Source organism: Poeciliopsis prolifica, unplaced genomic scaffold (genome assembly GCF_027474105.1).
Source record: "Poeciliopsis prolifica strain line A6 unplaced genomic scaffold, Auburn_PproV2 SCAFFOLD008, whole genome shotgun sequence".
Lineage (NCBI taxonomy): Eukaryota > Metazoa > Chordata > Actinopteri > Cyprinodontiformes > Poeciliidae > Poeciliopsis > Poeciliopsis prolifica.
Genome location: NW_026562383.1, coordinates 12016574 through 12029692, shown reverse-complemented (window position 1 = coordinate 12029692; position 13119 = coordinate 12016574). Strand labels below are relative to the sequence as shown.

The 13119-nt window shown below is 36.5% G+C and overlaps 1 protein-coding gene across 1 annotated transcript; it reads right to left on the bottom strand.

The window, feature by feature from the left end:
* Positions 1–869: 869 nt before the first annotated feature.
* On the bottom strand, positions 870–8058 carry tfa (transferrin-a). Its single transcript, XM_055032651.1, has 17 exons — positions 8004–8058; positions 7778–7926; positions 6332–6434; positions 6043–6234; positions 5395–5524; positions 5197–5252; positions 4381–4544; positions 4091–4244; positions 3831–3994; positions 3643–3739; positions 3531–3551; positions 2887–3051; positions 2544–2694; positions 2365–2432; positions 2071–2252; positions 1275–1464; positions 870–1156 (listed from the first exon to the last, which is right to left on the bottom strand). Exons 1-17 carry the CDS (start codon positions 8041–8043, stop codon positions 1113–1115), a joined length of 2070 nt encoding a protein of 689 aa, XP_054888626.1. The 5' UTR covers positions 8044–8058; the 3' UTR covers positions 870–1112.
* Between the last annotated feature and the right edge of the window lie 5061 nt (positions 8059–13119).

Genomic DNA, 13119 nt, shown 5'->3' with positions numbered 1-13119 from the left:
AAGAACTGTAACTCCAAAAGTAAGTGAAAAAACTCATAATAAAAAGCCCAATATGCTTCAGAGTCAAACTAAACCATTTGTTTCACCTTTAATATTGTACCTATTTATGGATTCAGCTATTTGCATTTTCCCTCTGTAAATTATCCAATTACGGATTTGTTTCTTAAATTATTCAAAAACATTTAGGATTTCATAGTGATTTTCAGTTAAATAAATCAATAAGAGTAATAAACAATTTTAAATATATATTTAGTTGTGTCTTATTTCAGTGTTAATCACTGTTTTGTTATACACAAATAAGAAGGAAAGTCTTTCAGAGCATGCCAAGACAGGAGTGCACGGACTGGACCATCTTGATTTACAGAGATAAAAAACGACCTAAACATATCAGTTATACAGAAGTCCTCCGGCTGCTGCATATTGCCAATTTATGTGTACTTCATTAGGTTCAACATTGTAGTTTAAGTCTGATGAATTTGAATAAATCTTCTTGAGTCCTCGTGTCCAATTTCCAACTTTGGAAAAAGGTTGATCTGTTTGCTTTTTGCAGTGGTGTGTAATCATGTTGGAACAGGAAAAGGTATTGAAATACTGAAGCATTAAGGTTTCCTTTCTCTGTAACTAAAGAACTGAATCCAACTCCTGCAACACAGTCTCTCACTATAATCCATTGATGTAATTCTGTAATTTTACAAAGCATTCTACGTTACTGCACACAATTATAATTGATGTCGATACACTAATTGTTGACTGTTTATTATTTGGTAGTGAGTAAATCGAATACCAGAATTTAATACACAGGTTTGATCTGCTATACTAAAATATATATAACTTAGAAGTGTTAAACAGAAATCACACTGTCAACAAAGAAAAGTTTTGATAAATTTTATTTGGGAAAAGTCAGGCAATGAACAAAGCACAGTTGGAAGTTACAACAGCTAAAATGCTTTGGTAACTTAAAAGTTGATTTGACGTTTTCTGTGCTGGTTGTACATAGAAAAACTGGCAGCGAGATCAGTTTGAACAAGGTGATCTGATTTGGGAGGTTGAGTGTAGGAAGTGCAGTCAAATCACTGATGCCCAACTTTGGTGGAAAACTGCCTGTGACACTTTTAAGGTTGCTGGCAGCGATGGAAAGTGCAAGATTTCTCCAGATCTGTTGAGAGGAAAGAAATCAGTATATATTTAGATGCTGAACAGAGATGGATACCTCAAGCATGACATTTGTGTTGATGAATTGTAGTCCACTTAGTGCAACTGAGATTAGCACAAACCTGATGCAGTATCACTGCATTTTCTGAGTGAGGACATGGCGTTCATGTACTCTTGTCCCAAAAACTTCTCATAATTATTTTCTGAAGTAACTTGAAGACATTTGGTGGAGTCCTTGAAGAGGAGGTTCTTTCCATTGGGGGACTGGAACATTCTGAACGTAGGATCACTGCCACTGGCTCCAAACTTGGTCTGTGAAGACAATGCAAAATTAGATTTTCATAATTGCTGTGTTTTACTGTACTGCTTCATTAAGTTTGTGTTGCTACTGACTTTGAGAGCTGTAACTTAGGTTTTCTAAAATATACTGTGCTTAATCAAAGTCAGCCTTCCACTGCTATCCAGTACAAAACTAATGTACTGTAAGATATAAACATATCCAAACATCACATTAAACGTGAAGGAAAACTGGTTGACATATCCATAAAACCTCATAGTATCTAAATGCATCAGAATAAAAATGTTTAGTTTTTGCAAACCGACCGAAAATTCAGTTTGCAAAAAATATTTAAATTCTTATTAGTTTTTAAGTATTTTAAAAACTAATAACATTTTCATTGTGCTTTGAATTAATTAATCAGTACGGTTCATGCACAAGCAAAATGCTAAATGCATTTTATTGTAAAAAATAAGAACAAAAAGTACAACAAAAATGCTATTTTAATTTTTTGAAACAAGTGTCAACTATTCTGTGAATATTTAACTCTTTTTTGCTTATTGTGTGGGGGGGAAAAAATCCAACAAAATTCAGGTTTATACATTTGAATTCTACAATTGCCGTTAATGTTCATCACTGACCTGTTGGCCTTGTAGGATGCGAATCACTTTGTCACGAACTTCAGGCCGAGTTACCACAGCGTGTGCTGGGACAACAGCCAAGTGACAAGAGGCAAAGTCCGTGACTGGCACTGGATCCTTTCCAGGGCAGATCAGCTGGTAGTCTTCAGAACTCACACCACGAGCCCAATCAGGACCATTACCTTTGATGAGAAACAAGATGAAACATAAACGGATGCAGAGGGATGCTGAAATTTTCCAGCTAGCAATTCAGCAAAGAGACAGTGCACAATCAGGTAAGTTAATGTCTCTTACCATTACTGTTTTCTGAAACGATTGAGTGTTTGATGAAGGCAACATCACCAGCACCCTCTACCAGACATCTACAACAATAAGCCATAAATTGATTAATAGATCTCAAAACATTAGCATGATCAAAAAAAAATTCTAAAGGCATACGAAGCTTTACAGGATCACTGTTGGGTCTTTGGTACCTGAAAGCTCCAGCATAGCCGTAGTACTGCTCTTCGGCACTGGCTTTGCACTTGGCTTCATCTCCCACGGCTTTGCCGCTGCCTTTACACTCACGGCAGAATGGAGAGTTGGGTTCGGCTCCGGGGGCACAACCGCTGGAGAAGAAATTAGCTGCGGAGAATCAGAGGATCAGACATCAGTTGGACTAAAAACCTCCTTTTCAACAAGGATTCTTATTAAGTCCACAAAGAGTCCTTCCACTGAGTTTTCTTTTTATTAGAACAAATTGTGTACCTTGTATTTTTTTGAATGTTGTATTTTCTCTTTGTATTGTACTTTTTCCCAGTTGACTTTTTCACTTACCAAAATTACAGTCGTTAGTCTGGTTATAGATATGACCCATCGGGATGTTCCAGCCAGCTGTCCTGCCAATGCCTGTGTGGCAGGATTTCTTTCCTGCCAGATTTGCCCATGTTATGCCTGAAGACTTCTTTACCACAGCAACAGCATAATAAGAGGAGGCTGTGCCTGTGAAATCAAAACGAGATTGGTTCAAGCAAAAAAATCAGAAAATGTTGCTTCCAAAGAGAAGACAATGACTTAGTTTGTGGGAGACCAGTGTGAGTAGAGAGGATTTAGATAAGTTTAGTGACCTCTTGAAAAAAATCAGCCAGTAAACAAAACTTTTAATGCTCACAGTTTTTCTAGTCTTACACAAGTTTTTACATGTTTAATATTTGCTATACAGCAAAATAAAAAGCATTTTGTTTGGAAATTATGCGATAAATCAGTACAAATTTGAATGGTAAGAAAGTAGAAGAAAATCATAATTTAGATTTTTTTTTTTTTACAAATTAAAATGTGCAAACTGTGATTAACAGATTCAGTTATCACAGGCTTCACATCAATAGCCATGAATATATATGTATATATCTTTTTTCTTTTTTTTTTTGATAAAACTATATTTAATAAAGATAGTTTTAGTAAAGTAAAGATAGTTTTAATACCTGGAGAAGAGCCACACAGTTCTGTGGAGAGACAGACAAAGGTGAAAACATTACCGGGTTACCATACACAACACAATCTGTCTGTCTTCATGAAAATTCGTAGGCATCAGACCTTGCTGGTACTGCTCCACCATGGCAGGGACCAGACCACACTTTCCAGCGGTGTATACCTGTCCACCGTCCACTGCTATTGCATCTGCCTCTTTGCGCTGCAGGACATTTCAAACAAAGCGCACTTAAAAACAAAACAAAGTCATTCTCCTTTAAAACAACGTGGAACGTGTTTCTTTCTGGTTGTACCATAATCTTCTTGAAGCAGTCCTCAACGGTTGGGGCGTTCTGACATTCAACAGAGGCGGTGTCATCAGTCACGCTGTTGATGCTCCACGTGTCGCACTTTGCAGTCTCAGCATGGCCCACAGCGCACCATCTGATGCTAGAGGTTTCAGCTCCTGCGCTCTGCTCTGGAGAAGGACATAAGCAAAGACCGTGTGTCGCACATGGCTGATCGAAGTGCGGGTCTTATTATTTCTATCACTACGTTTTTTTTCCCTTTTTACCTTTCCTGAGGGAGTGGATGATGCTCACGTAGCCAGCGCCCAGATACAGGAAGGAATCTGTGTTTGGAGGAACTGGCACCAATCTCTGTGCTGAATCCTTGAACATCAGATCCTTGGCAGGGGCGTACGCCTCAGAGGAAAAGAGGTTGAAGTTCTGAAAAGCAAGCAAATCGAATCACAATGAAAATATAGAGCAGCTCGAGTCAGCTGATTCATATACAATAATTCCTTTGTTCCTTCCTCCTACAGAAGGGATTCTCTTCTCTTTCCTTAAGCTGTGTTAACTTTACCTGTACTCCATTGAGGCTGTTCCGGATTAATTCAGCCAGCTCTGGATCCTTGCGAGTGATGACAGCGTGAGCTGGCACTCTGGCCAGGTGGCAGGTTTTATAGCTATCAATGGGGGCTCTTGTGTTATCCTTGCAAAGCAGCTCATATTTGGACTTCTCAGAATCTAAACAAAGAAATTTAAGAAATATTATTTGCGTCTATCTAAATACAATTTGGATTACAATTGCGATACCACATTTGCACTTTAAACGTTAGAAAACTTGTGTTGATTATTTTTCTTGTAAAAATGTTTTTTTTTTTTTGGTGATAAACAAGTTTCACCTCTGAAAGCTTTTCATTGTATTATTTCTCTTCAAATGTTAATACATTTGTAAGGAAACGTCATTTGCGTGTTATGTTGAAGAGTTAAGTTTGTATCCATGACAAGTTTGCTAAATCCTCTACCGATGGCAAAATGTTTGTTTTGCTATTGACTTTTGTTGTGTGTCTTTAATCGGATTTGATGTTTGAACTTTGAATAGACAACATGTTAATACATTTGTAAGGACCGTGACCAACCAGCGTCGTGACCGACCAGAACCGCATGCACAGGCTGATCCAACTGGTGTTCAGTCGGTGGGGTCGAGTTATGGACAATAGGCAATTTTGTCCAAAGTACATTATGCATGTGGTGCAAATGTGCATGGTAATTTCTGCTTTGTATTTGATTTTACAGGTAAAATATGTAAAAAAAATAAAAATAAACAATATATAAAACTGAAACAAAATTGGATCATCAGTTGATATTGAACTCATTACAATATATTGATACTCACCAGGTACAGTGAGGTGCTTCACGAAAGCAACATCGCCTGCATCTTCGGCCAGACACCTAAAATGATAAACAAGTGAAAAACGCAAAAGCAGCTGGGAACGACAATGTAACCACCTGATGTGAGATGAGAATTCGTAGTGCATGTCAGTGATTGATAATGGGGCATTGGGAATATGCGAAAATACTATCAAATACTAACTGGAAGGCTCCGGAGTAATCGTAGTAAGGCTCCCTTTGGGACCTGGAGCAGTCTCCCTTACACAGTTCGCACAGCTTGGAGCCCCTTGTAGCCCCTGGGGCACAGCTTGCTTGGAAGAAGGTGCTCACCGCTGAAGAAAAAAAAAACAACAACAACAACACATAAATTAGTTAACTTATACAAACAAAAATCATCATCTTTTCAATTCTTTCTAAACATCTTTTGAAAACTGGAAAGTCACATGTTAAGCCATTACAAGCTCCGACATTTTCAGCGGCCTTCATTCTTACATAACCGTTCAATAACCGTTCATGCTTTAAAGTCCAAAGAAACTAAGCTTTACATAACTAACTTTTCATTAAATTTTCACAAATTGACTTTCACTTACTCATGCTCTCTCAGACTTAAAATTTATAAGTCAATGTGTCTGTATCAACGGTCTTGGTGCTGTACTAATTCAGATTAGTTGGTCCTTTTTTGGCTATTCTCATACAACTCTTTTTTTTCCCTAACTAACACCTAAATCTTCTCAAAGTTTGCTACGTTTCCCAAAATTGTAACATAAAGAACACAAACATACTCAGAAGGTGTTTGCTAAATTTTACTTCAGAGTTAAATTTGCAGGGGGAAAAAAAATGAAGCCCTCACCCTCCTCAATGGGTTTGTCTTCAATGCCAGCCCACTGAATGATGTTCATTGAAATCAGCGTTCCAATGGGAATGTTCCAGCCGGCAGATTTCCCCAAACCGGTGTGGCAGGATTTCTTCCCTCCAAGGTCCTGAATACCAAAGTTGGTTCCCTTCTTCACCACAGCCACAGCGTAGTAGCAGGTTTCAGAAGCTGAACGTGTTAGATTAAAAGCAACGAGTGATTAAAGCGGTCCCTCACTAAAACTGTCCAATTATGGCTAGCAAAAACAGCTGGTACATCCACTTACTCTCGCCGTAGTCCTCGGCAAGGATCGGGTGGAGATCATAGTTGTTCAGTCCTGCTGTGTAAACATCTCCTCCATCTGCTGTGATTGCATCTGCTTCACTTGCCTGTCAGAAAAGAGCAACTCAGAATCGATGTGTCTAATTTTTCTAACTGGATATATATGTTTGTGTATTTTATCCGAATAGCAATGAAATTCTGAACTTGACCGCAAAATAGAGAAGTATTATTTCAACAGTGAAATGAATGCATTTGCAACAGTTTTGTTCTCGAAAGTTAATGTTTCCACACAGTGAAACGTTTTTAGAAAAACAATTTCCCATTTGCTTTGTGACCGTCATTAACTTTCTTTTTATGTTAAGCTTCACTTTTAACATGGTGCCATAGTAGTTACAATAGTAAGGTTGGTTTTCTTTTTTGTTTTTCTTTAAATAACTGAATTTGCAGAAATTGAGAAAATGGGAAAAGTGTTATTGAAATGTAAAAAAAAAAATATTCTAAATCTGCTTCAGTATTTTTTGAACTCTGTCATTAGTTTTTGCAGGTCTCTTTATGGAAGAATGTACACAGCTATTTGTTTAATGTCATTCTTGTCATTCATTTCATTCAGCAATACCAGTGTACTGTTGTTATTTGAAGGGGATGGATGCCTAACTGGACCTTAGTTTAACACAGATTATGGAGTAAAATTGAAATAGGCCACAGAGCAAACTGGATAATTGTTTCCATAAAGTATCTGTTACGTAATAATAAACATCTTGTAATAATTGGGATAATAACCTCATGTCACTGTTTACTCAGTGACGCGCTGTGATTTTAATTAGTTTTATTCTTCGTGTCTTTACTTTTTGTCAATTATTTTATGTATTGAGCAAACTGGATATTTTACACTTTATTTGTAATGATTGTCATTTTGTATTTCTATGTTTTTTTTGTGATTTGAATTTTAAGACTTTAGTTTTAATTTCAGGTGATTCCTCATAACATTTAAATTTTCTTAGGTGCTAAATTTCTGCAGTTGTTCATGCCTGTTGTACAAAATAAAGATATTTTCCACTTATTTTAATCATCTTATTTCTGATTTTAACTCTTTGGGTAGTTTTATTTATATTGTAACATTTTAGATTTACAAATCCAAGCCTTGCATGACTGGTTACTTGTCTTCCCCTTGCTATGTCAGCACTTCTTAGGAGCCTATGGATGATGCACAGCCATCACCATTTTCATTAATATTTTGCAGTATTAAAGCCACAGTAATAACTGTTCAACAAGTGGCAAATTCTTATCTAGAAGCAAGTGAAAACAATCATGCATTGTACACGGGAGCACAGAAGTGATGTTTTGTGTTCTAAAGAGAGTATTTCTCACTTTAATGAGGAATCTGGATAACTTCCAACTGCTGATGGTAATTATGAGTTAACATGACATAAAATTGGTGTTATTTCCTCACCTTGATTGCTATAATGCAGTCAAGGGTGCTTTCCTTTCTCACGCAGGAGAAAGCAGGAGCTGCAGCTGCAAGATCCGTGCACTTCTTTAGTTCTTGGTCCGACTTTACACACCATCGCACCTTTGCAGCCGGGGCCGCGAGTACGGCAGCTGTAAGTAAAGAAATACTTCTGTAAGGATTAGTCAACCTCAAAATGAAACATTTTTTCATTGTAAAGGTCTTTTACCAAGGCATCCAAGCAGCACCACAAAGAGGAGAGGCTTCATGCTGGTGGACTGCAGGGTCTCCTAACGTATCAGAGAGAGCAGAGTTCCTGTAACGGGGCTGTGGCTTTTATAGCAGAACCGACCGGAGCTGGCCAAGAGATAAAATACCACAGTTTGCTCAGGTTTCCTAATGTGAGCGCGCCTGTGTACTTTGGTGTGCTGATACACGAGAAAACAGAGGCCTGACCTTAGTTTCCACATAATGGAATTTCACATCACTAAAGACCAGTTGAGATAACAAAAGTAGCCATGTTTTCCACACATCTGGAGAAGTGGCTGTCTTTTTTTTTTTTTTTTTCAAAGTTCAGTTCACAAGATTTAGATTTTTATATTATGTTGATGCTTTAATTCTAATCCACCCGTCAGATGGCCTTTGTGGTCAAAATGGTCAATAAGCTGATTAATTGTCTTGGTCATCACCTTTGCTCATCAGGCAAAGTTTATTTGTTAGAGAAATTGTCATCAGGCAACAAAAAAAAAATAAAAATCTGGACTCTTTCATCACAGATTTAATAGATTTTTTTTTCTGTTTTGTTATTTTGCTATTTAACAATTTTGTGATAATTTCTGGGTTCATTTAGTCACTTTTATATTTTCCTGAAACAGTTTTACAAATACGTCCAATAGTTTTTACAACATCAAACAAAGCTTTAGAACGCTGTTTATTTATTGCAAAAAAAAAAAGTTTGCATATGTTTAACTCCCCGTTGAACACATTTTTGCAAACACATTTCTTTGGTCGAAACAAGAAAGATTTCATTAAAAAAAAGCAAAAATACATATATTTTAAACCACTTTGCATGTTTATTTAAAGTTGTGATGTTTACCACCTAGCGTCATGTTTATAAAGTCAATATTACCAAATGTGCCAAATAAAATATTGCAAAATCTCTTTTGCAATGTATTTTGTGCAATGGTGCAAATTAGAAAAATCAAGGATCTCATACTGCACATGTGGATTGATCATTTTCACCATTATTTCAGCAACTTCACATCAGATAAGAAGGATCTGTGGTATGAGACAATCCAATTTATCTTAATAGCCAATATAGCTAGTTGTGTTAGTGCTTTTAGTGTTTGTTGCTTTGTGCATCTTACTCTCTTACTTCCGTACCATACTTGAGTTATTATGCTAATGGGACAATAAGTGTTATGTCTCTTTCTCAGTTATAGTTTTTGCAAAATCACAAAATTAATGCAAAAACAAGAAAATTACCAAATAATAGTTTTACCTTTGCTTATTTTAACACTTTCATTAAAATTAGAAAGTGTAGTTCTGAATGTGATGCTTTCACAACAGTGGGGTAGTAGGGAAAGAAAAAAAATTAATTATCATTGTGATAAAGTCCAGACTCAAATAATGATGGATCAGTAAAACATTTCTAACAGGAACTGAAAAAAAAAAAAAAAAATTGGCAAGAAGAAAATTATCTGCGAACACAAACAGGTTTCGCATGTTTTTGTCAACTTGTGTGGAGCGTGAAGGACGAAAGTGGCACAACGAAGAGAGACTTCAGAACAAAAACATAACACTGCAAATGTTTTTCATTATGCTCTAACAAGAAATGTGAGAACAGACATCCAAACATTATATCACACTTTGTTTGGATAGCTTTGTGAAGATAAGTAGTTCTTTTATTTTGCTGACTAAGCAAACCCTAATTTTACCCTGAACTTCATCCTCTCCTGGCTGCATCCCCAAAGGGACGGCATTGCATTTTCCTTTGGTGGCACAAAGTGCAACAATCGTATCAGAAGTTTAGACGTTCAGATTTTTCCTCTGAAATCAAATGATCAGTTGATGTAGCTGCAAAACTTAGTAAAATTCACAATTAGGCTCTTGGAAACTAAACCGCTTTCAACAATAAAGAAAAAAAAATGCCATAAAAGCATATATATGCCCATATATAAATATTAAATTGCTACAAGTAGCTTATTGATATAAAGTTTTGTTTATTTTTCAAAGTATTTTAAATTTTTTATACAGTCTGCCACAGAAAACATTATCTGTGTATTTGTGAAGGGCAAAGTGTAATGTTGCAATAATATGTTTCATATTTTAATACAAGGTGATATCGGTCTATACTCGTGTATTGACTCTACTGCCAACCAGTGGTTACTTGCGCCATTTTATAAAAGAAAGAAAAAGAAAATTAAATTTGAACTCAAGAGTGAGAACTGAAAGGAAGTGATGGCAAAATTAAAATATATCCAAAAACTTGTTCTTCAATGGCCATCAAATGGGACCTATGTGTTCAGTGAACTTGTAATGTTTTAATGATGGTTTGCTGAGAAAGGAGACGGCGAAATTTAACAATTTTAGCCTTTGGAAAATCTCATGTTATTTGCATGACCACAAGCAAATCGTTGAAATTTAGAAAGTGGCCAGAAGAATCTAAACAAGCTCCAGGTTGGTTTAATTACAAAGAGAAATTGAAATTAACAAATTTTATATCACTTTGTTAAAATATGTAATATGGGGTAAGTAAATGTGTCGTAGCATCTTAGCATCTTGCAGTCTTTCTCCAAGACACTAATAAAAACTACTTCTAACTTGTGAATACAATCATGTTTTTGAGCTGATTATATTCCGTTCTTTCTGTCATAGTGGCACAAACCGACAGGTGATCATATCATTTGTTTAGAAAAATACAAAAATGAGGTCTTCAAACGGGCCTCTATAACCTCCCGTCTGTATTGGTACATGGTCGTGAGGGAAAAGTGATTTTATTTTGAAACTAACTAACTACCTCGTGTCTCAATATGCAATAACATGCTGTGCATGTATGACATGGGCTTGAGAGTCATGTAACAAAGGTAGTTTATGTTTTACTTTACAAAATTGGCTAAAGACTAAAGTTGTAGTAGGATGTCAGCATTTTATTTTGACATCCTGATACGACTTTTGGACTTTCGAAGCTCTTTACCCAGTGAGGTAGCTTTTATCTGCAGAAGGTCAGACTTGTTTGGCCAGATACAGTCTAAAGTGCAGCAGCCAATCACTGCCAAGTGACATTCAGCTGATCCTGTCTGAAGCCGCCAACCAATCAGAAAGGACTGTGATGTTAACCTTTGATACTGACAAAACAGGGGTGTCTGTAATACTTTGTCTGGGATACTTTGTATCGCCACTCTTTTCTTTTGTTGCTGTGTGTCATTAAGCAAAAATGTAGCAAAAGTAAGTCAATTTTTTCAATATGTGTGGTTGCTTTGGCCCTTTCTGATCATATTTTCCTTTTTGTTCCAACATTAAGACTTCTGTTTAGTCCTTAAAACTGCAAAAGCATAAAAAGATAGTTCCAAAGGAAAATCACAAAAAAAAAAAAAATCATTTGTGACTCACAAATTTTATGTAAAACAATGGCTCACACCTCTTGGTAGATTTTCATGCAACTCATGTTCCAGAAAAAAAAACATATACACAATTAAATGGTACTACTGGTCCTCTAAATCCAATCTTGAGAAAACGACATTGCTACAAGATGATTGACTGTGGTAGCCGTGCTGATATCTGAAGCACCTTACTGGCCAAATTGTTGAGCATTACAAAGGCATTAAACTGTCAGCGGAGTTGAACAGTCAAGGCGGTCCATCCTTAAACATCAACCCTGTCAAAATAAGCAGAGTCTCCTTCAGAACTGAAGGTTGGCCCAGGATGTTGATGTGTGAATCGGTGACGTCTGTTAGAGATACAGAAGCAGAAAGTGGATGTTTTAAGTTCCTCTCCGTAAAAGTGAGATTTTTCCATTTTTTTATGGACAAAAGGTGCATTTATTCTAAGGATTTTTATGCACATTAACAAAGGAGGCTAGCTTTTTCTAGAAGCACACATAGCTTTCTTGATGTATATTTTTCCCCCTACTGTCTGGAAGCTCTTACAAATTGCTACAGTCTGCTTGCAGAATCCTGTAGCTACTTAAACATGTTCAGAGGACATAGTTTCCATATTTTGTCACATCGTATGTCATTTAATCGTACAATTATTTTGTTTTCTTTGCCTGTACCAGGACACATCCCTGAGTCCCGGTCTGGTTTTTGCAGATGAGTTTCTATTGCGACCTCACAGATGGCTCTTACTTGGTCAATCTGTGCTGACACTTCACTCTGCAGTGCAATGATGGCTCATGATAACACAGTCAGTAACATCAATGTGTTGAGAGGTGAGAGATTGACATTTTCCACAAATTGCTTAATAACCTCATTCGCAACTTACATATCTTGTATTTTTGCTAAACTAATGTTCGACAATGATTTTCTCATGAACTCATTACCACATGCTGTCACAACTCATTATTTTACTACTTATAAATAAGAATGTTTCTTTTTTTTAGTCTCATTCACAGCAGCCAACAGGACAAAAGCTGGTTTTCTGAATTTCGGGGAGGGAAAAGTCGTGAGGCATGCTTTTGATTTTAAAAGTACTTCATTAAAAGTTTTGAAATCAAATGTGTCATTTTTTTTAATGATGAAAATTTCTGACTAAATACTAGGTATTCTATTCTGTCCTCAAAGGATCAAATGTGATTAGATATGATTATCTGTAAGTCTGTCCATCTGAATTTCAACTGGACTTTAGCTAGGACATTGCAACACATGATTGTGCGTGAATCTAAACTATTCCTTTGTCATCTTGGGTGCATGTAAGGCAAACATCCACACTAGATTCAAGTGTTTTATAGCCACTATCAGGTTTTCTTCATAAATATTCCCAGGAAATCCCTTCAACAAGGACAAGCTTGTCACCGTTTATCATGAGAAAAACAAACAAAAGAAAAAACATTGCACTTTTGAGGGGTAAAAAAAATATATGTTTTCAGTTCGCTTAGCCAGGTATTTGCTTGAACCGTCAGATGCTTTGTGTTTTAAATAGTGTAGTTTAATGAGTCAGACTGAACTGTCACAAACTGATCATCCTAAGGTCCACCCACGACAACAGCTCAGGAAAACACTCCTGTATTTTCACTCAGAAATCAAAGCTGCACATAAAGCTGAGAACAGGCACATATTCTCACCTCTTATTGAAAGAGCTGAAGCTGAGTGTAAATCTGTGGGTCAAATTTTTTACAACCATTGATA

Excerpts from the sequence above, each read along its gene's own strand:
- tfa (XM_055032651.1), bottom strand. The coding sequence starts at position 8,043 with ATGAAGCCTCTCCTCTTTGTGGTGCTGCTTGGATGCCTTG. Across the intron at positions 4,245-4,380 it reads ACAGCCTCAATGGAGTACAG|AACTTCAACCTCTTTTCCTC; the intron begins GTAAAGTTAACA and ends CTTGCTTTTCAG. Across the intron at positions 3,552-3,642 it reads GGTGGAGCAGTACCAGCAAG|AACTGTGTGGCTCTTCTCCA; the intron begins GTCTGATGCCTA and ends GTCTCTCCACAG.